The 27812-nt window shown below is 38.4% G+C and overlaps 1 protein-coding gene across 1 annotated transcript in view; it reads right to left on the bottom strand.

The window, feature by feature from the left end:
- LOC101163312 overlaps nt 1-22573 on the bottom strand; it is a 135859-nt gene extending 113286 nt beyond the window's left edge. Inside the window, exons 1-2 of the mRNA XM_023950428.1 lie at nt 22103-22573; nt 20949-21115 (exon numbers count right to left, since the gene is read on the bottom strand). Of these exons, the coding sequence (XP_023806196.1) occupies nt 20949-21115; nt 22103-22178 (243 nt within the window). The 5' untranslated portion in view covers nt 22179-22573. The remainder of the gene's footprint in view (nt 1-20948; nt 21116-22102) is intronic.
- Between the last annotated feature and the right edge of the window lie 5239 nt (nt 22574-27812).

Here is a 27812-nt window from a genome sequence, read left to right as displayed (position 1 = left end):
ATTTTTCATATATTGACAAAACCACTTTTAAAGACATCACCGAAAACTCTGATTTATTTTGCCTAAAGTGTGGCAACCAAGCTTTATCTTAAAGCCGACTATTACATTTTTGTGACCATCAAAGCAGACAGTGAGCAAATCTGTATGCTCCAAGCTACACTTTGCATTTGCAAATATTTCATAACGTTTATATTTTGTAGTTTTTCGTAGTGCTTTAATCTGGTGGTGAAGCTGCAAGAGCCTCTGGCAGACGTTTAGGATGCAGCATGTTATCTGATTAACCTTAAGCATAGTGAAGGTGGGAAATTAAATTCCCTAAATTCAGACGGAAACTGCTCTCCCCAGCCAAAAAAAACAAAAAACTGCTGAATTTATGCACTGTTTGTCTATCATTTTTTCATTTAAAGCTACAGTCACAAATATAGCTTTCACCATAGGATGGAGGCATTGCCGGAATCTTTACATATTTATATTTATTTATATTTATTGGCTAATATGTAAACAGAATTCATATATTCATTTTGATTCTCTACAGTTGAGCGAGTAAGCATTGTAATTGTCTTCTTACATCACAATAAATGAAAGTTATATTTAGTTTTTCAAAAAAATTATTAACAAGCATATATAAGAGGAAATCGTTGCATACGCATACATAAATTTGCACAAGAAAGCAAAATGATTACATTAAACATTAAATATGCACATAAAGATAAACATTCAATAAAGCTTCTTGTGGATTTTATGAGGCATGCATGCATAAGGGAAACAAAAACAGTCTTTAGTTTGCTAATATAAAACGAGTTCACACCAGCTGGTCTGCTTTTATCTCATGGAGGGTGACCTGAAAGGTCTGCAAAACAAAAAATGAGGGAACTTTGGAAAGATGGAAAGGGGGCAGGGTTTTCTTTAATATCAGCATGCATGAAAAAGGTCTGACCTCAGCTTCTGACAACAATACTTAACACAAGTTTAGCCTAACTGTCCTAATAAACACTGATCTGCAAGATTAGCATCTCTGAAATAATTTATTAGAAAATATAGATAAATAGATTGATGGTCAAAAATACATTTTATATTATTTTTAAAAGGCTATAAGGCTTTTTCTTTTTTTAACTTTCTCCGTTTTGTGTTTCTCTGTGGATTAGAAGCTGCATTCCTCAGCAGCACGGACGATTTCACCTTGTCTCCTCGTGTTCTTTCCAGCCGTCAATCAAAAAAAAGTCTGAGCTTCAGAGCCTGAAGGAGCATTTCTGATCAAAGTCTCATTTCTTCTGTCTCCTTTTTCAATAATGCAGGTAAATAAAGGTGGATTGATTTGATATCATTTTGACCCTTAGAGGAAAAGACTTAGATGGATGCTCACGCCTGCAACAAGACAACTCTCAGGACGAAAGCAAACATGTATCGATCGGACTTTACAGCTCACCATCACTTTAAAACACATGTGCAGGTTTTTTTCCCCCAAACGTGAAAAGGTATATTTGTATTAAAGCGGGGGTGCCCAAAATGTCAATAAAGGATGTGTGAGTAGATTGGGAGCCACCTAAGAATTAAAAAAATAACAAAAATCTTCTTTTACAGAATGCAGTCATCAAAATCGCTGTGAAGTATGTCACTTGATTGACATGCAGAATTGCCAATCGAACATCCTCTAATGTATATGTTGCTGCACATACCCGTTAAAAAACACTGAGCACTATGCTCCATTAGCAGAGTTTATAAAGTGTTTTTCTTTTCTACGTGAACCAATTAAAGGTATGCCATTGCAATCAAAATTTCATTAAATAGGTTATTTGCATTTAATGTTATTATAAGGGTTCAAAGTATCCAGGCTGAATGGTTGGCACACACAGGTGTTCACCTCATCAAATCTGGCCATCTTTGCAGAAAGTTTGGACACCCCTGGATTGGGATTTAGCAATTTAGCTCACATGCATGCCAGAAAAGTGTGGGTACCCCTGTTTTAGAGTAAATGAAAATTAAAACCTACATATCAATCTAAACAAGTTTTTTTGTGGATCTATAAAATTTTGACTGAAAGGAAAAAAAGCTTTTTTTCACCAAGTAACCACTAGGGGGCTTTTTCGACAAGCAATCCACTTCAGTCAAATGTAAAAAAAACATTTATAACTGGAAAAAAAAAAAAAAAAAAAATTCTTCAGTTTATTTAAAATAAGGAATCCCGTTTTAAATTTGACTGCAAAATTGCACGTATCAAAACCTTTTAACTGACAGGTTACACAACAAGCAGGGGTTTGGTGGCACCACATCCTGTCAAGATGGCTCCAAGACTCAGACGGTAAGTTGAGGTGTACTTGCTGTTATGCTTGCATGTAGAAGAAGTAAATGTGGTAAATATTGCAAAGGTCATCTTTTTAAGAAAGAAAATAGTGATTCGTTCAGATTCTTTTCATGTTATTTTCCTCCCAATGAATTAAAGCCAGATGAGCACAGTCATCCAACGTTTGTAGAAAAGGGAGAAAACAGATTGATATGCAGAAAATGGGATGTTGATGCGCTGAAAAGAGATTGTATTAAAGTGAGATTTGAAATGTAAATTCATCAAATTTGGAGTTTGATCACTTTGCATTCTGCTTCAATGTAAAAATGTTGCTTTTTTCCTAACATGATCTTGAATCTGTTCCTGCAATGATAAATCTTCCAATTTCCCATCTTTTTTTTTTTTCCACTTAAGGTCATTTTTCTCTGAAGATCTTTGGGTTTATGGTAAGGCAATGACAGTGGTGGGGAATGATTTTTTTTTTTTTTTTCTCCAAAAGGAAGCCTTTCCTTCCCTGACTGGTGCCTGCTGGAGCCTGACAGTGAGTGCTTCACAGTCCACTGCTCAGAAATGAGAGCGGCAGGCTCTGTGCTGTGTCGTCCGTCGCTCACTCACAGGCAGCGGGCTCCTGCGGAGAGCTCATGTTTGCTGTGAAGCGTTTGCAGCCCATTACAGATCATTACAAACCTATGAGAGCGCGGCAGCCTGACGGAGCTCAGGAGAGCCATGACAGGACGAAACCTGGTGCATCCTATTGACTCCGCCTGCAGCTGTCTAAGCCCGAGGAAAAAGCTGGCGCCGCTCAGGCTGTGCTCATGCTCTGATAGAGGGGCGGGGAGGCTGGCAGCAAGGTCACTCCGAGAGCATGGCGGCCAATGGATTTTATGCTTTCTTGCTGCTGCACCCAGTGGATTTATAAACTGACTTGTAAAGAGAGGTAGGGCTTGCTGTGGCATGAATCCATTCTGGTCAAAGTGCACCAGTGGAGCCTCAGTCCTATGGTTGTTTGGATTTGTAATTGAAGCCTCAGCTGGGGCCTATTTTCTCACATTTACAGACACATCATCACACACCCAGCTCAGACCCGTCCAGGTTTGCATGCAGCTGCAGACAGACTTGCCAATCCTGCACTTCAGGCTGTGTGTAATAAAAAAAACAGAAAGAAAACCATGATTCTGATTCGCAACTATGAGTTTTTCTTTCTGCTCCCCAATGCAATATAATTGTACAAGGAGTTACTCGTGTTTATGAGTGCAAGGGTTTTTTTTTTTTTTTTTTTAAAAGAACTTTTTAGGAAACACCAATATGCATCTGGATGACCTGGATATATTCGATTTTTAATTTTTATGCATTGGTTTTTGTGACTTTATCCCAAGCACAACACTGACTGTTTTGAGTGTAAAACTCAAAAATTTAGTTTGCACTTGAAACAGAAAAGTGCACTTGAAACTCAAATATACGTGCAGATTAAACATTTTTTACTTCTTTACTTCTTCTGCGCTCAAAACAGAGCAGGGCACAGACATTGGTCAGAAATTCTTTTAATTGTGCATGTTGCAAGTTTTACGCTCAAAACTGTGTGTTGCTCTTGGAATAATGGCACAAAGATCACTCCATAGATTATTTTTTTAATATTTATTTTCAAGTATAAGTGAACATATGATATAAAACAAGACGAAGAAAGACGAGATGGGAAAAAAAGAAGACAACCCCCAAAAAACACGACACCTGCCAAAGGCAAGAGGCAAAAATTAAAATAAAATAAAAAAATATGTGCCAGACTACCATTTTGATCAATAAACAAATAAATCTTGCAGTCTGACATAACTTGGACAAGAGAGAGATGCAAAACTACATTTGTGACCCAGATCCAGCACCTCTTGTTCAGTGTTGTAGTTCAAGTTATATTGTAGTGAGCCAGATAGGGTTGCCAAACAGTGTTGAATCTATACTGTGAGCCAAATTTGCATAACCTCAACCTGTCTAGCCTGATGGCATATATGATTTTAGCCACCCAATGTTCAAAGGACACTCCATAGATTTTTAATCTGAATTGTTGTAATCAAAACATCTTATGAGTTTATAAATTTTGAGTGTAATTTTCATCGCTTTTGTTGATCATATTAATGAATTATTTTGCGGGATTCACGGCTGTTCAATAAAGTTATAAAATAAGGCATCAAAACTGTTTTGTATTTTATAACACATAATTATAAATGGGGGATTGTAAATCCAGTTTTCTTCATACTGGCAGACTTCCAACCTTAGCTTTCAACCTTAGCTTAAAAACCTTAAAAAGCTTTGGGTTAAAGTGACAGCATCTGATATGACGCTACTCTGTTAAGTGTCATGAAGCACAACAATTACACACATTAGTCTGTTTTAACAGTTTTTAAATCGTCTTGATGAAATCAGAGGGAAACAGTTTGGTCCTCCTTCACGATTTGAGTTTATCATTAACAGCCAGACGACCTAGTGTTTGGTCCACGTCCTGTTTCTAACTGAAACAGTTTTCTAATAATATCTGTAATCAAGGAGAAATTCAGGTTCACTTTTTAAAAATATGAAAGGTTAAGCTTAAATATAATTAATAACAAAAGACACAGGATTAAGGCTAGGTGGCCAACAGACATATTTAAACTTAATTCAAACATTTTATTCACCCAAAATTAAATAGAACATTTTTGGTAAAGTTACATTTGTGATTAAGACAAAAGAAAACTAATAAAACTTCATCATGTTCACTTTTTGTGTAGTTACAATTGAACCCAAACATGCATAAAATGTTGGTCTTTTTTGTGTAAAATAAATCACGCATGTTGTGATCATATAACATAAAAAATCACTGTCTAGAAAGAAAATATCATTTTTCTCATTTGTTTTTTTGTGAGGTTAAATAAAATTGCATTATAATAAACTGGAAGGAAAAACAACTACATTGACAAATTTTAGACTAATTTAGTGAAAAATTACTGTTGAAAACTCTCACAACTTTCATTACAACACCTGCAACTTCCAGCTTTTTCTGCCTCAATTATTACAAAAAATGCATGCAACATCTTGGACTGTACATCAATACAGACTATGGAGTCTCCTTTTTTTACATTTTTGGATGCTGGTGTGCTACAGGATTTTTGTCAATGAAAAAGTGTGCCTTGGCTCAAAAAAGGTTGAAAAACACTGGCATAACGAATGGCATTACGAAAGGTACACACTGCATGTGTTCACTGATAAACATTTGACTTCTCCCTGACATTAAAGAATTGGACTAGCTGTGCAAATGCAGCTGACTAAATGCTGAGGGTCATATCAAACTCTTCATCATCGATGTAATCTTGGACCGCTGACTTCCAGCGTGCACCTTGCTCTATGAGCTGAAAAGAAACGCTTTTCCGGCGGCTCTTCACCTTTTGAGAAGTGCTTCAGGGGCTCTTCAACAAAGGGCCTGCGCTGCTCATTAAGTACTCGTGTCTCCACATCTACTGTGCTAAAAAGCGGTCAGAATTACATTCTGAATCAGTTCGGAGACGCATGCTGTGCAGCCTGGTACTCCCAGCAGAACCGTGTTTGTGCTGTTTCCACATGCAGCTGGCTCGGCTTGAGGTTAGAAAACAGAATGATGGCGATGCCTTTCCAAACAGTCTGTTTGGAAGTTTGTGTAACGGCAACTGTTTAGCTCGCCCTGCTGCTTCCCTCCTCTCTGTGTGTCTTCAAACTCTGGCTTGAATCAACAACTTCATAACTGTGGCAAATCCTGTCAGTGGTAAGCCTCCTCTTTTGTCATGGACGTGCGATTGTTTCTGTCTGCCTGTGTTTGTGCATAAATATGAAGCGGCAGCATGTCATTTATAATCTAGGAGGAGAATCATTTACCACTTGTTGTGGAAGCTGAAGCCAAACAGCAGCTTTTCGCAGTGATGTTTGCCTCCATCTCTCTTTCAAATCCCCTGTCAAGGGCGGACTTTCAAAGTTTGAAAGAGTCCTCGATGAAGACTTGAACAAATGCAGCGTGTCCTTCGTTCTCTATCTGACAGCGGACATTGGCCTGATCTAATCAAACAGCAGATGGCTAATTGAGTCAAATCCTCACCAACTGTGAAAGTGGCCAAAGCGTTACCTTTGCTTTGTGAATGAGAAGGTAATTAAAAAAAGGCTTGTTTGCCGCTTGCAGTTTAGTAGACGTTATTTTTTTCACATTCTGTTTTGTAAGATATCAGCTTACAGCATTGCATGCATGCTGTTGCATGAAAAATGCTTTGATGCTTATGTAAAGCATCTTCAGTCTGCTAAACATACACAGTGGATTGATCCAACTTCATATTTGTATGTAATAAAAATGTAATAAAAAAACATTTATATATTAAGAATGACAGTACAAAGCATTCTGCTATTAAAGTTAAACTCAAATCCTCTTTTAAATAAACTGTAAAAGCATTTCCAGTGGTCTTTTAACTATGATGATGCCATTTTTAGCCGAAATTCAACAAACTTGTGTTTTTCTTTTAAATTCACCTCTGACTTGTGGGCGGGACTGTTGGCGCAGAGTAAGCCCGTCCACACCTCCCGTCATCCATCTGTTTACACTCTCTCGCTAGCTTACAGCCCCTCCCATCCCAACCAAACATTTGCATTGCAGCTAAAATGGTGATCAAGATTGGAGCTCTCCAGCTGTACAGTTTAGATCCAGATTCCAGCTCAGACGAGGAAAACGAAGACGTTCATGGATCTATTTGTCTGCAAGTGGATGCATTAAAATGTAAAGAAGCAGGAAGCTTGTGGCTTCCCGTAGTAGCTTCTACATCACATCTACAAGGTTTTTCAAACAGCATTTCTCCGTCTGCTCCTAATTTAAAACATTTTAAATATAAAAATACTCATAAAAGCAGTTTTAGTCTCATTTTTTTTAATTTATATGTATCCTCCATCATCTGAAATACTCCAATAGGACATGTTAAAAGAACCAAAATAAATTAATTTTTGTGAGGAAAATTTGTTATTATTTTACCATTCTTGAAGTTGTTTAACTTATCTTTGTTTTTTAACAGCATTTTTTACATACCAGCACAGTCGAGAATTTGTGTCTCATTAAGAACTAAAATGTAGAAAGAAATTTGTATTAAAAGGAGTCTAAAAAACCTAAATTGCACTGTTAAAAAAAGTTATTTTAACGTTTTTTTAAATGTGGATAAGTTAGACTGCCAATATCTTTATTTTGTAACAACAAAATAGATTTATGTAAGTGGTAGTTTTAGATTTTATTATGCCTTATTAAGATGGGCCCACTTGTACTAAGCTGGTATTCGCAATTTGTCTTAAAATGAGTCATTCCCACTTATTATACTACCCTTTTGTTACTGTAATCAAAAATGAACAACAATTACAGACAAACTAACAAAATGCAAACCATTTACTTAGAACTGGGAAAAAAAAACCTCATCATTGATCTGTATAACATTCTATTTGAACTACTACAGTTACATGTTTTACCTTTTTTTCCCATTTTAAATTCTTGTGTGGAACTCTTTGTTTCTTGGTTTTGGTATTTTAGCACACGTTTTCTTGTTAAGAAAAATGACTTCATGCATAATCAAATCATTATACTTTCTATTGATTTTCTCCTTAAGATTCGTGTTCTTTTCCTATATTTATTCTACCTCTTCTTGCAGTTCAGAGAAATGTTTGCTTATATAACACCTTCCGAACACTGGCAGTCAATTTTTTTAACCACGAGACCAGAAATTTGGGCAATCAATTTCAAAGTCAGAGGAAAGAGTTTTCCCTTTTTCTAAATCATACAATCAAAATAAAAATGAATGAGGAGGATCAATTTGGTAAATCAGAGAGGTCAAAATGATTACAGTCCACCTTCAGAAAACTGACACTGGATCAGCAAAGAACAGACATTTCGAAAAAGACATAAAAAATTGTTATGGACTGCAAAAACAGGCTCCTTAGAAATAATATTGTTACCTCACTGGGAGAAGGGCTAAGAAAAGTAGTCTTACCAATAAATCTGTTTTAAAGAAAAATAGTGCGACTCCTCCTCGAAAGAGAGGTTGTTTTGCTGTGGCGACCCCTGATGGGAAAAGCCAAAAGAGAAAGAAGGAGTCTTACCCAGACATGTTTTCTCAAACTGAATTTACTTTTCTACTGAAAAACTTTATTGATAAGATTATTATTTTGCAAGACAAAAAATAAGACTTGTTTTTATTTTTTTTAAGGAGGGGTCTTTTTATTTTCTTAAAATTCAGTTTTTACAGTGTGGATATCTTTTTTTGTTGTTTGTTTTTGTTTGGGCCTGGGCTTCCAATCTGACTGGGTCTGATTAACTGTGTGTCTGTGGAAACCATCCTGGGGAATCAGGTTTCCAAAGTGAGGATGAATAGAATGAAGCGAGGTACATGAATTCATGCATTTAACCTTTCCATACTGGTTTTTCATTCCTGGAAAGGGTCACAGAGAATTTTGGAGCTTGGCTCAGCATTTCCAAACCCTGGCAGCAGAGATCTAAAACCGCACATGCTCAGATGTGCTTCCAAGAAGCTATGTACAATCTCCACTGTGCAATGAAATACCAGATAGTTTAAAAAAAAAGAAAAAAAAATAAAAAACCATGTACCCAATTGAAGCTAAGGCCTTCTTGTTGTGAGGCAAAACCTTACAAATCATACCATTCCATTAGATGTACTAAAAACTGACTTAATTTTCTTTTTTTTAAATATTTTTAGACCCACATAAAGCTGCAGGATCAGGTTATGTTGTTTAGCTAAAGAAAACAGAACATAACATGATTCTCTGCACCCTTAAATTTTATTAAAAAGTTGATTTTTCAAAAGAACTTGGTGATTATTTATGTCCCAGTTAATTGTCTAGATAGTTTATCTCTATTATAGTACTAGTGGCATAAATACAAGGGCTGCTAAATTGATGGCTTCTCTTTTTTAAATCGCTGTGCCCTCTAAATATGATTGTGGGAGGGGATCGTATGGGGTCAGGGGTTTCTAAAACACTCAGAATATAATCATCTAACTTTTATTTTTAAAAATGAAAAAGGGTATCTCCAGGCCTTGAGGGCCGCTGTGTTTGCATGATTTCCAGATATCCAAGCCCTACTAAAGACTGATTACCTGGATCAGATGTGTCCAGCCAATTTAAACATGCCAGAGGAGGATATGTTGGAAACCATGACGGAAGGTGGCCCTAGAGAGCTGGACTTGCCCATCCCTGAATGCCTTAATTTATTTTTGTCTAAAAAAAAAATCACTCATGTATTTTCTTTCAAGTACATGCTAAATTATTGTTATTTTGGAGTGGTTTGATGTCAATTTCCATCAATAGGCATTAAGGGGTTGAATACATTTTTTGCAGGAAGTTTGATTCTTTTGTTTTCTTTTTTTTCATTTGCTTTTGCTTCAACACTATTGATGGAACATGACCTTTAACTGATAGATCTCAGCCACGCCTTCTCCACATTTAATATTGCAGACAGGAAACAGGATAATGCTACATCTGTTAGTTCCAGGTGGCCTCTGAACATGAAGCTCTCATCAAGCCTGTGCAAATGGCAGAGGGTCACATTTCAATAACAGATCCCTGAACAGGGACTGTGGGCCCATTATAGAGAAGGCAATCCCAGGGATGATTGAACTCAACTCTCACTGAATTCAGCCCAGTTCTACACGTTTTACCTGGCTTCATTATTTAGTGATAAAACCTCAGAAGAGTCCCCGGATGAAGAGTCCAGGTAGCAAGTCTTTTAATCAACCACTAATGACTTCTTTGTAAATTACAAGTGAAGCGCTTGCCTGTTGTCAATTTGCACCTTTGCTCCATTGCTTCTAAAAAAAGAAAAGAAAGTGTGGCAACAAAACAATGCTTCTCTGCAACAGAGATTTGTTGTGATTCTGATAAATCTAAGAGAATCCATCCTCATTTAGCGTAGAGGAACGTTGAGTCAATAAAGCTGTAGAACATGCTAAAACTTTTTATCTCTACATGCAGTTTTCTGCATTGTAAATTGGATTTTGACATTTGTGTTGTTTTAATGTACAGTGCAGACCAAAGGTTTGGACACACCTTCTCATTCAAAGAGTTTTCGTTATTTTCATCAAAATAAAAATTGTAGATTCACACTGTGTGTTTAACTGTTGCAGCGCCGGAACCATTTAACCCTTGTGCTATCTTAGATGACCCCACCCTTGCATTGACATGTTCTCCCTACCATGACAAAGGTGGATAAAGGTGGAAAGATTTCATGTAATCCATGGACACCATTGAGGTTCACAAATCATTGAAGAAAAAAGGTTCAACGCACTGTCGAGTGGGTCTAGATGACCCAACTCCCAATGTTCTGTACTGTATTTTTGTAGTTAAACTGAACAAGCTATTGGTCATTGTGTTCGTGTAATTAAAATTTTAAGTCAAATACATCTCAACTAAACAAAACTTTTTAATATGAGACTATACGTTGATTTAACATGTTTTGGTTTTAATTTAGACTCCATGGTGGCGTAGTGGTTAGCACTCTTACCTTACAATGACCAGGCTCTTCCTAGTTCTCAATTTTAATTCTTTTATAGTCTTCTGTAGGTCTGGTCAGATAAACTGGAGTTAATTTGAATGATATTTGCAATTTAATTTGATTAAAACACCTTGCTTAACAAAAAAAGCTAGGGGTGTAGGAAAAATCGATTTGACGATATATCGTGATATTCATTTAGCAATACTTGGATTAATTGAAATGCTGTCAAAATGATAATTTCTTATTTATTTATGAGCATCAGCATCTGACTCTTGTTGTGACGGCTAGTTGGAAGCTCCGCCCACTGAGCCTCTTTGAGCAGCTCTACACTGCACAAAACGACCACAAGATCTCAGCGAGAAGCAGCTTGTTTTGTTGTTATGAGACATGCACTACTTGGTTTTAACTTGGGATGGGTACCGAACTGAAAATATGTGCTGCCAGTATCATAGAAAAACGCGGATTGCGACGCTTTGTAGCGGGCTCAGATAAGAATGAGTGAAGCACTGCAGCTGCGCAGCTGCTCATGCCCAGAGCATCAGCCAAATGCTGTCGGCAAAGCGGGCCAAAGTTCTGCAGAATGTCCCAGCAATAGATTCTAATTTACCGACCTGATGGATCAGAGTGATGTGCACAACGCTCTGAAAAAAGCCCAATGTTGTACTGATGAGCGGTGAAATACGTGTTTACTTCCGCGTGTGAGAAAGCGGAGCTGCAGCTGCGGTGAAGTCTGTGATGTAATTTAAGCATCTTAGCCACATTACAGCGCTCTCCTTCATCCTGTCATGTTGCCTCCTCACACTTGAAACTAATGTTTCTGGAAAGAATTTGTGTTTTATTTTCCCTTTATTTTTGAAGCACCGTTTTCCTGAGCCGCTTAAAAGTACTTGAGAAGCTACATTAAGCAATGTTGAAAATAAACTGGACTTTATTATCATACTTTTAGAACATTCCTGGACAAAGCACATTCATTCTATTTTTTTTCCATATACTGAAAAATATTTTGTTGTGGAAATCAGACAATGTTGACTGTTCCCTTTAAGAATAATTAAATTTTAAGGTACCAAATTAAAAGCACTATGAATTTTCTTGGCTAAAAGAAACTTGTATATGAGATACAGTTGCAGTGTATGAAAATTAAAAAATGTGTTCCAGTATAATATTTGTGATATGTATCGTTTCGTGGGACAAGTATCGGGATGGGTATTGTATCACCACACTCTTGCCGATACACACTCTTAAAAAGACCAAAAGAAGTTTACATGACTTTCAAATCTATATAAGAATAAAACACCAGTACATTGGTTAACCAAAATATTCTAATTGATTACAACAAAAGGTTAACAAAACAAATCAAGTTTGATTTCTTGACTTCAATTTTTAAGGCAGCCCTTTAACTCATGTTTTTATGTTAAAACGCTATGTTTTGTTTTACTGTGTTCTCCGTATGCTTAAGCTTTCTCTGTTAATGTTACCTATCAACCCTTTTATGCAAACTTATGAGGTGCCGTGTAGGACATTATTCAGAATTAGCATTCACATACACATGTGAAATCTCTCACACACACTAGTGAAATGCTTGTATACATACAACTGAAAATGTATTCATTCACATACACATGTGAAATCTCTCACATACACATGTGAAATCTCTCACATACACATGTGAAATGCTCTCACACACACTACTGAAAATGCTCTCACATACACATGTGAAATGCTCTCACACACACTACTGAAAATGCTCTCACACACACTACTGAAAATCCTCTCACACACACTACTGAAATCCTCTCACACACACTACTGAAATCCTCTCACACACACTACTGAAATCCTCTCACACACACTACTGAAATCCTCTCACACACACTACTGAAATCCTCTCACACACACTACTGAAATCCTCTCACACACACTACTGAAATCCTCTCACATACACATGTGAAAATCCTCTCACATACACATGTGAAAATCCTCTCACATACACATGTGAAAATGCTCTCACATACACTAGCCAAAATGCTCTCACACACACTACTGAAATTTTCGACAGAAACGGAAGGCATTTCAGTAGAAACGGAAGTTGGCTGATTATCGCGAGATAATCATTCGTCTGAATCATTCGAAAATGGCAGCCGGTTGCGCAAGGAAAACCACCGAAACGTGTAAGTATATTAAAAAATATCCAGTATCTGTTGTAAAATATATTTGTAAATACTTAGGATGATGTGTTTAATATGTTATATTCCTCAATCAACAACCTAGATTGTTTTGAAGCTCATCAATTTCAGTAATGCTAAAGCTAACGCTAACGCGAATTAGCGCCGAAGGCTAAAAACAAACGCTAGATATTACATCAAAAAGCAGTGACTTCTAACCGTAGTCACAAGTTATTAACACATGTTTTAAATGTGTTCATATATGTAGGGACAGACGAGGATGAGGAAAATCCGATCCATTTGCGGATGGAGAAAGATAGCCTGTTTGTTTTCAAGCTAGCTCGTGCCAGATGGGTAGAGACACATGATCAGATTTGACTTCATTTTAATAAACGGTTAATCGTTGTCGTACTGGGTTAAAGGTTTATGTTAAAGACCCAGAAGAGAGAGGGGGAAAGGGCTAGAAGGGAGGAACAGCGACAGGAGAGTCTGTTAAGTTTACTTGAGTTGAAATTATTGTTCTAAAATGTAATGCAGCCATTGTTTTTCCAATTTGTTTAATAAATGTATGAACAAAAATGAATAATTTACATGTATTATTTAAATCTGAGCTATTTTTAACAATCTTAAAAGGATTTTCATATAAATATCAGATGTACATATTTAGAATTTCGTTTTATATGTTAATATTTATTTTTATACATGTTAACAATAATCCTGGTCTTCTAGAGTCATGTGTGTCACAGTTGGAGCTGAAAGGAAAGCAAAGATTTGTCCTTGCAGACAGACGTGACTCTGCTCGTCCTGCATGTTCCTGGTGTTGTCCTGCTGTGGCTCAACATCTGTGGCTAAGCAGTCGCCTTTGCTGATGCACAGAATGTGCAGAATTGAGCTGCAGGCAATGATTTTCATTGCAAAGGTTGGTTTTACTTCCAGTGCCCCCAGAAATATTGCTCTCTTCCTCATCTTTATCATGCCAAATGCTCTCTTCACAACAGAGCGTGTTCTGGAGTGGTTCTGGTTGTAACTGCCTCAATGGCATTCCTCATGGGTTCCCTGTAGGGTGTCAGCAGCATGATGGGATGTGCAATGCAGGGATACCCACCATCACCCAAAAGGATCCTTCAGGTGGGTTTGTTTGATTTACATAAATTGGGCTTTTACGTAGAACCTGTGAATCATGGATTGATCCTGGATTCTCAACAAAAATATCTATAAATTTGGCATTAGAGTCACATACAGCATGCATTTTAATGGAATAAAAAAGCTTCCTGTTAAAATAACAAGCTGCATTTTCTTTTAGGGCCTTTATTCTTATGTGGCAGCCATCAATGCTCCTTGTGACCCTTTGGAAGGAGAAAGACCAAGCGAGCTGCTAAAATCCAGAGGCGACTTATGGTAGTTCATTCCCACTGGGAAGCTGGGTGACCCTGCTCATCAGCTGGAGGATGCGGTCTGCCGTCCTGTGGACAACATCGCTCACGGTGGACCGTGTCATGTCAAAGACTCTGGCTACCACACTGTAAGATGTGCCACATGCCAGCCAGAAAAGAAACACCAGGACGTCAGTCTCCTGTGACCCCCCAGAGTGTGAGGAACCCGAAGCTGATGCTTCAGGACCATCGACCCAGATGCTCGATGGTCCTGCGGGTCAACCGAAAATCCAGTCTTGTGTCGGACTGACCGTCAGCGTAAAGGGCCAGGACAGACACCTTTGTGTTGGTAAAGCAGTAGAGACGTGGAAGACCCTGGAAAATGCAACATTAATTATTTCATTGAGGAAATTAAATCACATTTTTTTAATGTTTCTATTTATTTTGATGTCTTACATTTTAGATTATGAAGTATTTATTAATTCTGGAAAATCTCGTGGTTTTTATTTGGCTGGGTTTTTGGATTTTCATTTAAACTTTTAAAAATGAAAGTTTTTGTTTTGTTTTTGTTTAAAACAAGTGATATGGTTTGACTCTGAATAAAAAATTCTGAACTTTGAACTCACAAGTGTTTCATGTAATTGGACTACACAACTCACTTGAAAAAGAATGTTAAACTCTTACCCAGCAGACTGTGTAACCTTGAGCATGATTAGTAACAAAGTTTAAGTTAAAGTTTAGGTTTAACTAAAAAAAAAGCTTTAAGTTTAACTCACAAGTTATTCTGTCTGGTCAGGGCATCCAGAGGAAATCTTCTGAGATGTTTGCTTCTCCTTGCCGTCCTGTGATGCTGCATATCTGCTCGTTTTCAGTTTGATCTCACGAAAAACGGTTGAATTATTGCCAGGAACACGGACAGATTCATTTTCAAAGCCATTTTCAGTAAGGTGTAAGAAAACTACAGAAAAAAATGCCTCCTTGCAAGAGCTCGTTAATCGTTCAGTGGCACAAAAACAAAATAAATATTGGCATGAAAAAATAACTTGGGGGTTTATTTATGAACAAATACATTAAATCAACACCAAAGTGTTTGTAATTTAATTATTTATAAATCAGTCACGTTTTCCATGATCAGAACACAGCAGATTCATAAATAGTCTCTGTAAAATGTTCATATTTATTATGTTTTTACTCTGACAAATAAGTGTCATTCTCCGCGTTAAATAGGAGTAGTTCGCCTCCAGACCAGGTGGTGGCGGTAATGCGCCACTTTGTTTCCGTGTCAAGCGCGTTATGAACAACACCCAAAAGAAAAAAGTACTGAGCACGGGTGTCTGAATTGCTTTTAAATTCAGAGAACTATATAGAACTATATAGTTCTGCACTATATAGGGTTTTAGTAGTTAGGGATCAGGGCAGGAATTCGGACACAGGTTCATTTCCACTGAAATGCCTTCAGTCGAGCAACTTCGTTTCTAAAAATAAAGTAAAAAAAAAAAAACGTTGTTTCTACTGAAATGCCTTCCGTTTTTATTGAAATTTTCACATGTGTATGTGAGAGGATTTTGGATAGTGTGTGTGAGAGCATTTTCACATGTGTATGTGAGAGCATTTTCACATGTGTATGTGAGAGCATTTTCAGTAGTGTGTGTGAGAGCATTTTCAGTAGTGTGTGTGAGAGCATTTGACATGTGTATGTGAGAGCATTTTCAGTAGTGTGTGTGAGAGCATTTTCATTAGTGTATGTGAGAGGATTTCAGTAGTGTGTGTGAGAGCATTTCACATGTGTATGTGAGAGATTTCACATGTGTATGTGAATGAATACATTTTCAGTTGTATGTATACAAGCATTTCACTAGTGTGTGTGAGAGATTTCACATGTGTATGTGAATGCTAATTCTGAATAATGTCCTACACGGCACCTCATACAAACTGCTCTACAGCAGGAACAGCAGGAAATCTGTTTCCCTATCTTTGTGTCTGTTTTTTTTTCATAGACCTTATAGGAAAATGCACCTTTGATCATTTGTTAGATACTTATAGAGTTTAGGGTAAAAAAGGACCATGAAATGTTCTGTTTTAGGAATAGCCTGGATGCTGACATTAAACAACACGGCTGTATTTCTTGTAGATTTTACCATAGAAATGGAAGTGTCTGACCTTTCCATGTTCAATGTTGGGCAGTTTTTCTCTTCCTCTGTCGTGAGAGCAGCTCATGCATACATGTCTGCCCTACAGCTAGAGGGATTACTTTTAAATCTAAATCAAAGATCTTCAACTGACTTAATTCCAACTTAAATCATCTTTTGATCTACTGTAAAAACATTTCCAGTGGTCTTTTAATTATGATTTTGTTGGGTTTTTTTTGGTCAAAATCAAAAACCTTGTTTTTTTTTAGGACATAGTTTCTTTGAAGCAACAGTAGTTCTTCAGAAATTTGCCTGTGAGGGTAGGACTTTTGCTGCAGAGTAAGCCTTCCCTCACTTTCCGTCCTCAATCTGTTTATACGCTCTTCCGCTATATTACAGCCACTCACAACCCCGACATAGGGGGCCATGTCACACATCCACTACATACATTTTGCACATTTTCCACGTACCATGGTACACGCGTGATATACGTAATTCACAGTGACGTGCGGTGAGGTTAATGGCTGGTGAGGCACTGAATCCTCTGGAGTCAGATTTACAATTGCAAGAACTGAATATTTCACCTTTCATCCAACAGCAGCTATAACAGCTTATAAAATACACACAAGAAAATATTTGTCCTAAAGAGAATTTATTTTACAGACATGGATAGAACACTCCTATTGTGGATAAATTATTCATATATACAGTAAACAAATTAATGTATATTACAGATGTGTTCAGCACACATTTGACTCTCAGTAACTATTTCTGGTATTTTTCTAATTCCGAATTCTGGTGCTTAATCAGTGTTATCAAATAATGTCTGTAAAAATGATCATAAAATAAAATAAATTATTTTACTTACAATTTTGCCCACTTACTCCATTGTTATTTTTAAAAAACAAACATTGAAAAACGTGTTTGGCCGTACTTTTTGAGTCAATGTGTCGATCCTTTTCCAGAAAAAGCTCTATGATCTGTTGGAAAAGTTTTTCTTATTTTCCTTGATTTTATTTGAGTTTCTCCGTCTCAATAGAGAAAACGTTCTTAGTCTTTTTTTCAACGGCAGCAGTGTAGCTACAAAGCAGCTGTCAGCTCACGTCTGCCCCCTGCTGGTGAGGCATGCCTCACTTGAAGCCTTTTATGTGGGCGTACAGCAGGGTTTTGAGCGCACATCTCTGTTAACATTGAGCCCTACCGTCAGACATGAGGCACAGCGCTCCAGAGCCTCACTCAGAGTTTCCGCTCCGTCTGTGATCGCGCAACACTCAAATTTGGCGATTTTAACCTCGGAAACTGTGGAAAACATCTTGAGTTGTCTAAAAAAGTATATTTAACACAGATCATCGGAAAATAATATTTACTTAATTTACCTTTTTCTATTTTATCACGATTATGACAGGTGAGACTCTGCCTCACTTGCCTCACCTGACCGCACGTCACTGGTAATTCACAAATGTTTTTTGCATTTGTCATTTGTCGATGTATGCAGATATCCGTCATGGGTTTCGGCCGACAGAACTTTACGTGAAATCAGTTTTGAGCTGTTTAAAATTTTTGGTTGGTTGAGAATAACTCAGTTTATGTTTATTTTATGAATTTTATGCACCATTATTACATTCATTTTACACAATTGTGCATCATTTTTGCGAGATAGATGATATAAGATAGACACAAATTTGTGGCTTTCCTCAACGATAGTCGATTTAACTTTTATATTGCGTATATGGCGCACATATCAACCTAAAATTACATAATTGATGCACAAATCACTAATGAATTCCATCTAAACACTGCAATAATCCTGCACAATTTGCATAATGTCTGGCTTTTACATTGTTTTACATGTTTTTTGCGTGGTTTATCCATTCTTCTTCTGCGGTTGTAATGTGGATGCGTCAGAACTGAGCAAAGTGGGGAACTTGTGGCTTTTCGTAGCAGCATTTACTTGACACCTACAAGCATTTATAAAAGTTTTTTTGTCTGCTCCCATTTTAACAAAGATTTGAATAAAAAATAATAATCAGAAATGCAATTTTAACCTTTTTTTTTTTATATACCCTCCATCATCAGAAATATCCTATGAGAATACGTTCAAAACACCAATAACAAGAATATCGTCAACATTTCAAAAATGTAAACAACAATGCACTGTGCAGTCTAATGATCTTTTACTTTCAACACAGTGAGTCTGCAGCTGCCATTTGGAACAGGCAGTTACATCACTGCCCATTGCAATTCACGTCCTTCCGCAGGACATTGACCCCTGCAGCACAGCAAACGTATTCATCAGTGACTAAGTATGGGGAAAAAAACACTGAGCTAAAAACAGAAATACAGTACAGTGAAAACAGGGGGAATAAGTAGTTAGAGTGGTAAACTGGAGCAGAAAAGAGCGCAGCAAATGTAGCTCATTTGACATGCATTCATCCATCTTCCATAACCACTTTGTCCCAGCTTTGGTCGCAGGGCTTTAGAAAACAGTGCTGCCTGCAATAACCAAGAATTCACATTAATGTCGGGGAGAAGAGACAGGGCTTTTATAGCGGTGAAAGAATAATTGCTTAAAAAAAGAACTATATATGTGTGTATATATATATATATATATATATATATATATATATATATATACACACACGATTTGACGATATGACTTACGATACATAAACAAATAGCAAAACAAAATACAACATAACTTATATTATGCTCAAAATACGAGGCAGGCTACATTTTTTTAGTCAGTGACATGAAGGGGGTCCATCTGATTGGTCAAATGCGGATATAGCTGTATTTGATTTGTTAAATACTTCAAGCTGCCCTGTGATTGTTTCAACGTGTGTGTAAATGGGTAACCATTTGTCGCAGTTAATACCATCTTATGCGACATTGCACAGGCTTATTTTGCAATGAATAAATTTGTGATGTATTCAACAGCCTTTCATATGTAGTAACATTTTAAAAAAATACTATTCCAGAGCATTTGGGCTTTATTTGCGACACAAGTTGCAATCAGAGGCAGGGCTTGTTCATGACCTTATTGGGGCATCTGACCAACTTGCTGCTTGTTGGTGCCAAATCAGAGTTGACAACAGTTTTAAAAAATGCATTTTTTTGTTTCCATTGTAGAAGTTCATTTTCTAGTGAATAGCAAAATAAGTGTTCATGCCTCTTTCAGATTGTGTCTAAATCTAAAATATTTATGGCTGTCCTGTAAACAAATTATTATTTTTTATTATATTTCTTTTTGTATTTTTTTGTCATGAATACAGCAGAGCTTCTGACTGGAGCAAACTGGTTATTTCTTGCTGAGAGTGATGCATTCGCCTCCCAACTCTCTTGACTTCTAATTTGCCTTCCTCTCAGCTCTTCCAGTGAAAAGCTGCTTTCATGTCCTCCGCTCAAAGATTCAAAAAGTCCAACTTTTCATCCATGTCTCAGATATTTGCATTCACATTTGCATTATAAGACGGCTTGCTCATTCCCGCTAAATTTCCAAGAGGCCAGCTGCTTCCCAAACAGCTTTTCATACGCACACACACAGCTTTGACTTTGTTCCCATACAAACCACAAAACTGCAGGACAAATACACACAGCAGCTTCCATTTCAAACAGCCTTCACTGATAAGGACCACAGCTAACAATGTGATGTCTGCATCAATAGGCCACTTCAGCCCAACATCCAAGAGGCACGTGGGATCACATCAAAGCCCGGCCCATGCTGCTGTGAGAGTGGGGCAACAATGGTACAATAATTATAGCCACATGGATATCTAGTCATGTCTTCACACACATCCTCATCTCTCTTTAAGCAGACAAGGTTGAAGTATTTTTAAAAAGTACCGTTTGATGTCTGTAATGATGACAATGTTCTGATGGTGTACAATGTCTGAGAGAGCCATTTTCATCATCTGAATACAGTAAACATAGAGTCACTCTCATCCATTAAGCAGGCCATCATTCCTCGGGCCAAAGGGGAGCTGTCACAACCAGCAACAACACATTGACAAGACATGATGTGACGAAATGCAAACCGCCTTCCTCCTCCAGTTTAATGAGTCCGTGAGCAGGCCATGCTGCTTCTGCATTTACATCCTGCTCTCACGTGAGCAGTCAGTTCATTTTACCTCATTTATCATGCATTCATATGTATATGATGTATGTCTTTGATTAATGCAGCCTTGTTTTGGTAATTTTCTGCACAGCTGTTGGGTTTGTGTGTGGAGGGTGGCGGGCGAGAGGTGTTTGAACTGTGTGGGGCCTCATCTGAGGATAGAAATGAACTTTAAGTAACAAAAGTGGTTTAAGTCTGAACCATCTGTAAGATACTGTCGCTGCGCTGGATGTCCGCACAGGAGGTTTGCGCATAAAACGCACTTTATCTCTTCTGGAAGGAGTGAAACAGCCATAGAGATCTGGACAGGGACGCTGGGGGTGGGGTAGGGGACTTAGAGAAAAAGAAAAACAGAGGGTGTCTTGTACCTCTTGAGCTTCCACGTCTTCCTCGCTGTCAGTGGGCTCCGGCGCTTTCAGGAACCACCACTGGATCTCCAAATACACAGACGCAGTTCCGCTCTGGAAAGCGCACGCCATTTCTATATTCTGTCCCTCTTTGACCGTCATGTTGGAGGGCAGATCCGTGAAGCGACCTACACATGAAACAGAGAGACACATCGAGAAAAAGGGAGTGAGGGGTACGAAGAGGAGGGGAAAGGAGGACGGGTGTAGTTAAAGGGATTTTAACGGGCAAAAAAACAGAAATATACATAAATAATTAACAGCTTTGCCAGTGGTCGGAGCTACCGCACAGCTCCGCTCTTTCGGGGGAGAGGGGTGCATCCTCATCGCTCCCACCCCCTCTAAAACAGACACTGACTTCACTGAGAATACTCAACGAACGCAGAACGGCTACATTCTGGTGGTGCCACGCTGCCCCTTTTTGCGCAGAATGGCGCAGAGATTGAAAAGCTATTTTTCCCTTTCACTTTACATTCTAGTCCGCCCCATCTCCGTCACCCAACATGACACGTCTGAGTGAACCAGATAAAGATCACTTTTGAATTGAAAATTAAAAACTAATTTGAAACGTCAAAAATATTCATATCATCGCTCCTTAAGAGCAAACTTTTACGCCACCAACCAGTAGAATGTGGCTAAAGTCAGTGCATGCGCAGGTCTCAATGGAAAAAGGAGCGCGATGAGTCTTTTCAGCACCACGGAGAGCTCCCTCCAGCTGCTGCACGCGCTGGTTTCACTTTTTTTTCTTTTTCATTGCTAGTTAAGTTTTTATTTTTATTTGTTATTGTAATGTATAATTAAGGGTGAAATTAAATGGGAACGGGGGGCAGTTGCTTTCTATTCCGAAAAGCTTTGATTTTAAACACTCACCAGTTGCTTTCATTGTAATTGTCGGTGTGAAAATGCAACCTTCCCCATGCGCCGATGTGCGCTCTGCTTTAGCGCCTCTTCATGCGGACGCTTCACACACGCGCTCAAAACTCTATTTTTCCCATCATTTTAGCATGCATGGAGGCAGCGCACTTTTCATACTGCGTGGCTCCCAGCAAAAGCCCACGCTAAGGCGAACTGCTTTGACAAGAGACCCCCCCCCCCCCCCCCCCCAATACCGCGCTCACCTTCAAAGGAGAATCCAATATGAACACAAAATCCGGCCAAGATAATAAATCCAACAGTATCCTGGGAGGTCCACATTATTCCAGAATAGAAATGGTTGCCTTTTATTTTACATGAACAAAAAAGAAGGCAGAAATACGGTTATTCCTTCACTTCCTCTCCTAAAAAAGAAAGATCGACGGAGGAGAAGCGCCTGCACTCCCAGGAAAATCAAACAGTGTCCGGGCAAGCTTGCCAACGCGGAGATTTCCGAAGGTTGAACATACTGGGTAATGGCAGTTTTGTCGCGGCTAAAGTTGCGTTCTAATCTGTGTTGCTTCTTCCTCCTGTAGCTCTGCGGGGGGAAGCCAGTCGACTGCCTGGCTTCACTGAAGTCTGCGAAATGAGCGGCTGCGGTGTTCCTCTGCGCTGCAGGAGAGACGTCAGTCCACTGGATCGCTGTGGAATCCGCGCACTCCCCACCTCATTGAATCTAGTCCTCATACGGCCTTTCTCCTCCGCCTTTTTACTACATGAACGATGGAGGATATTTGCGTAAAATTACGCAGCGCATCTCCGCGTTCCAAGGACATTTTGAAAGTTTTAAAACAGGACTCTTTTTTTCTTTCTTTTTTTTTTTTTACCAATTTCTCTTAACTTAATTCCTATTTTAAGACGTACTGCAAACTAAATTGTGGATTTAAAAATACACTCTATATCAGAAGATTCATATAAGAAATACATTTTACTAACTCTGCTTAAAAACCTGATTTTGGTAAATTGAAAGTAAATGAATAAAGGATAACCAGACAAGTGCAGGCCAAAGACAGCACGCCCTGAGCCTTTAGGTATTTTTAAGACACTCTGTTTTTGTTACAACAAACCTGCAGCTCCTCTGCCTGACCTTAATTGACTCAGATACTATCAGACTTCTTTTGGGGGGCGGGGCCCTCAGGAAACCTCTCCTTCCAGGCGCACCCCAATGCACAGAGATGCTGAAGTTCCAATAAAAAAGCAGCAGAAGAAGAGATGTCCCCTGCTGTTTACAGCAGAGATGCGAAACCAAATCATCCAGAGAACCAGGAGAGAAGCAGGGATCCCCTCCGAGTTGTTGGATCAGAGAAAACAAGAGGAAAGGCTAGGCTGCCCTCTGCAAGGCACATGCAGGATTTCGACACCCACCAAAACATCCCTCTACACTATAGAAGGCATTATGCTGTGAATCTCAGGGATTCTTCTTTCTCTTTGCTCTTTAATTCATTAACATTGTATCCATCCATCCATCTTCGGAACCAGCTTCATCCCTTTTGGGGTCACAAGGTTGCTGGAGCCAACCCAGCAACTGTTGGAGGGTTTCACCCTGAACAGGTCACCAATCTGTTGCAGCGCCACACAGTCACATTCACACTCACACCTGGGGCAATGTAGAGACACCAATTAACCTATGAAGCATGTTTTTGGACTGTGAGGAAGCTGGAGTTCCCTGAGAATACCCACACATGCACGAGAAGAACATGCAAACTCCACACAGAAATTTAGCCTGAAGAAACAGTGAGGCTTAGACCACTGCAAGTTGGGAGTCAAGAGCTCATTCAGGTTAGAGCATGAATATAATATGTTCATAATTTTGAATTATGTAATCCAGTTTAACTAATATTTATTTGAATAGCATGTTAAACTGGCAACAATCATCAAATTGACATATGAGACGAAAATGAAGATCTGAAAACAAATCCCAGTGAGGATGGCAAAAAAAATGTAAAAAAAAATTCTAAACATCCCAATCCAAAGTAAGATTTAAGAAAAGATGAATATTTATATTTTGATTAAAACACAATAAATTCATACATTTGATACATAGAAGTCCATCAGGACACTACGTCTTTGTCATTCCACCTCAAAGGTCAGTAAAAGAAAAAAGCATTTTTCTTTAATTTATGTGGCAAATCCTAAAAAACAAACAATAGAAACCACAATTACTCCACAAAATTAATATTAAAACAAAGCATGTCATATTGTGAAAATGTATTATAACCATAGTTAATCAACAGTTTTGTACGTCTGCACAGTGGAACAGTGGTTAGCACTTTCACTTTACAGTGAAAAGGTCTTGCTTTCAATCCCAGCTGAGAGCAAGCTGGTGACCTGTCCAGGGTGCACCCCGCCTTCACCCAACAGTATCTGGGCAAAGCTCTGGCAGTTTTTGTGACCCCACGGGATTTCCTCTCCGCTATTTGCAGATGATTTTGTCCAGGTGGATTCATCAAGCCGGGACCACCAACATGCATTGGCGTAATTTGTGGCCCACGCTGCAGCTCGATTGGATAACTGGTAACTTTCAACTGCCTCTGGAGTCCCACAAGCCAGCCAGGCTTGTGGGACTAAGTCTGATACCATGGTTCTTGACTGGAGAAAGGTAGTTTGTCTTCTCTGGGTGGAGTGCTCCTGCCCAATGGGGAGGAGTGAAAGTTACTTGAGATCTTGTTCACAAATGAGAGAATATCAAAGCATGAGATTGACAGGCAGATTGGTGCATCATTAGCTCTTATGTGGTCGCTGCACCACTAAGTTGTGGTGAAGAAAAACTGAGTCAGATTGCAAAGCCTTCAATTTCAGTCGATCAGTTGATATTTGTGTGAACATATACCTCTGGTCATGGCTAAAAGAACAAGGTCCCAAATACGAGCAGCTGAAATGAGCTTCCTCTGCAGTATGGCTGGGTGCTCTCTTAAAAAATAGGATGAGAAGCTCAGTTACCCAAAGAAAGCTCGGAGCCGCTGCTCCTTCCCATCGAGAGGAGCCAGTTGAGGTGGCTCGTGTATCTGGTGCGGATGCCTCCTGGACGCCTCCTAGGGGATGTGTGCCAGGGCAAGTCCCACTGGGCAGAGGCTATGGGGAAGACCTAGAGAGCAGCTGGAGGAAGTGGTCGAGGAGAAGGAAGTCTGGGCATCTTTTCTTAGACTTCTCCTCCTGTCTGTCCCACATGCGCAGAAGATGGATGGATGTTTGTATTTGAATTTGATTTATCAGTTTATTTTAAGCATTAATTATAGACAATACAAGAAACAAATCAAACATATGTATCCAACTCAACTGAAATAATAAAATGCATTGATTAAAAAAGCAAAAATAAATAAATAACATACTTAGGTCACATTTGATTAATTAAATTTAGTAATAATCAATTAAGGTCAAGTAGAGCTTGATTTATTGCTTGAGAAGGAGTGGGAAGAGACATAGTCATTTAATTCCACCCCTAATGAGATATTTAATTTTATATTATTGCAGTTTTCATAATCCAGTTCTGATTAGGTCAAGTACAGATTTTTAACAGTGTTGAATTTTATAAAACCAATGTTGCGTCACAAACAAACATTACCGGTTGTTTTTTTAACATTGAAAAAAGTTTAAAAAGCTCCAAAGGTCATGGTCCCATTCACACACATACACCAACTCACACAAATAATGCAGTTACGCTGTTTTACAGCGGCGCCAACCTATATTTATCAGGAGCAATGAGGGCTTGTGTGAAAATGCTCAGAGACACTTTGACACCTGTATGTTTGCCATGGTCTGTAACAAAGCAACTCCCTGAATAGCAAAACACGTATGGACTTCAACATGATTAGGGAAGGGGATAGCCAAACTCCTGATCCACATTCAATAGGCTACTAGCGTTTTTAAGATATTAGCATAAAATATCTAAAAAAAAAATGTGTTCTTGTATGTCGCTGCCATGTTATCCAACTAGAAGTAGACAAACTGCATACTTAGGGTGTATTCAGACTGGTCCAGACCCAGTCAGCCTAATTTGGTCCAGATCGAGTCCTGAACCTGGCCTTTGGTCTGTATTCAGACTGCAGTCAAGCAGCCTTTCCTGGTGCGGACTAAAGCTTGTAAACAAAACTATGTGACTAAAGATCTCTTCACTCATTGGCCAGGAATTATGAGGGGTGGGGGGAAACAACTAGAGGCAGAAATTATGGTTATTGTTGTAAGTTCTGAACGTCTGTATCAATGTCACGCTCAACACTTTTTACTTGCTTTTTAGGTCCTGTGGCAGGATGCTGCAGGGTGGTGACTGGCAAGAAGACAGTTAAGAGCATACTCTAATAAGTGTTTATGACAGATTGTTGGGAAAATAGTGAGAAGCAATGTGCGTCACACTAAAAGATGTTTCCATGAGGCTGAATTTACCCGATCAAAATTGACATAAGGCATTTAACACATACAAGCTAGCTTTGACATGGACTAGAGCTGCTTGAATTCAACTCTCAGGATTAACACCAACGCCTTTGTAAGAAGTCACTCCCAGACAGTAAAATTTAATTTGACGAGTGTTGAACCGACTGAAATATTTTAATAACACATCACCAACAGTAAAATTCTAACATATTTGAATTTGTAATGTAGAGCTCACAGTTTTTAATTGAATTAGGGGAATTTAAAGGTTTCCCTCTTGCCTTTAAATAGATTTAAAGAGTGGTAGTTGTTCTATTCCTGATCTCCAACCAGGTTGACTGGTGGAGGGTGGTAATGTGATGTTCTGGATGAAGCCTTTGAAACATGTGGAGATTAACAGAGGGGGCATTTCCTCAAAAGTGTTTGGAGGCTTGCTTCTTTTAGGGAATGAGCTGAAAATGATGATGTCCAAAGCTTCGCTGACCGGCTGTTCTCCCTTCAGACAAATGTTAATCTTCAAAACTATTTCAACTGTTGTTCCTAACTGCTTCCATGACACTCCAGTGGACTGGGGCTATTCAACATTTTCACATATTGTCATATTGCAGATTTTTGAGATCAACTCACTTAGTTTCACTAACAAAAAATTTAATTTAATGAAAATGAACTTATCTTTCCACAGCTGTGATGACAGGTCTAACAGACAATGTGATTTTCTGGAATTCTTTTCTCATTTTGTCTCTCATAATTGTGATATGACTTTCATTTTGTCCCTTTTGGGGTCACAGGGCTGCTGAAGCCTATTCCGGCCATCCTCTGTGTCTTCCATGCATTGTAATGTGATATACACACACAGACATTTGAATGTATTTGCTGTAAATCAAAGTATTCTTCACATCCATCGTCATGTTTTTTAGTGACTTATCACGTGAGTTGATTTGTGTTTATTCACATAAATAATTTAATGGAAAAAGTGTAATTGCGAAATTGTGTTTTTTTGCAATTCCTAGAAAGTAAAAAAAAAAAAAGTCTTGTGCATATATGTAATGGAAACGCCGCTACACATTTGCGTGGTTGTGTCTATGAAATTACTAAATGGACATAGGAATAATTTCAGAAACTGTTATGAACAAATGCTCCAGTGTGCGATCTACAGATGCCACCTGATGCTCTATCAAGCAAAAGGAAACCATACTTGAACATGGTCCAGAAATGCCTCTGTGTTATGTGAGCCAAAACTCATTTTATAAGAACTGATTCAAATTGGAGGCATGATTTGTGGTACGAGAGGTCCAAATAAACATTTTCTTGTAAGTTATGATGAAATCTGTCACCACTTCCAATGTGGTGACACTTCTGGACTTCCAATGTTTAGTCCAGACACTCAAGAAATGCTACAGCAAAAAAAACATCCCATTTCTATCTATTAAGAGACCTGCATTAGGATAAATTTGCCAGATATGTTAGAATAGAATAGAATAGAATAGAATAGAATAGAATAGAATAGAATAGAATAGAATAGAATAGAATAGAATAGAATAGAATAGAATA

Source organism: Oryzias latipes, chromosome 20 (genome assembly GCF_002234675.1).
Source record: "Oryzias latipes chromosome 20, ASM223467v1".
NCBI lineage: Eukaryota > Metazoa > Chordata > Actinopteri > Beloniformes > Adrianichthyidae > Oryzias > Oryzias latipes.
Note: the sequence above shows the minus strand (reverse complement) of the source record. Positions and strands in the feature narration are given on the sequence as shown.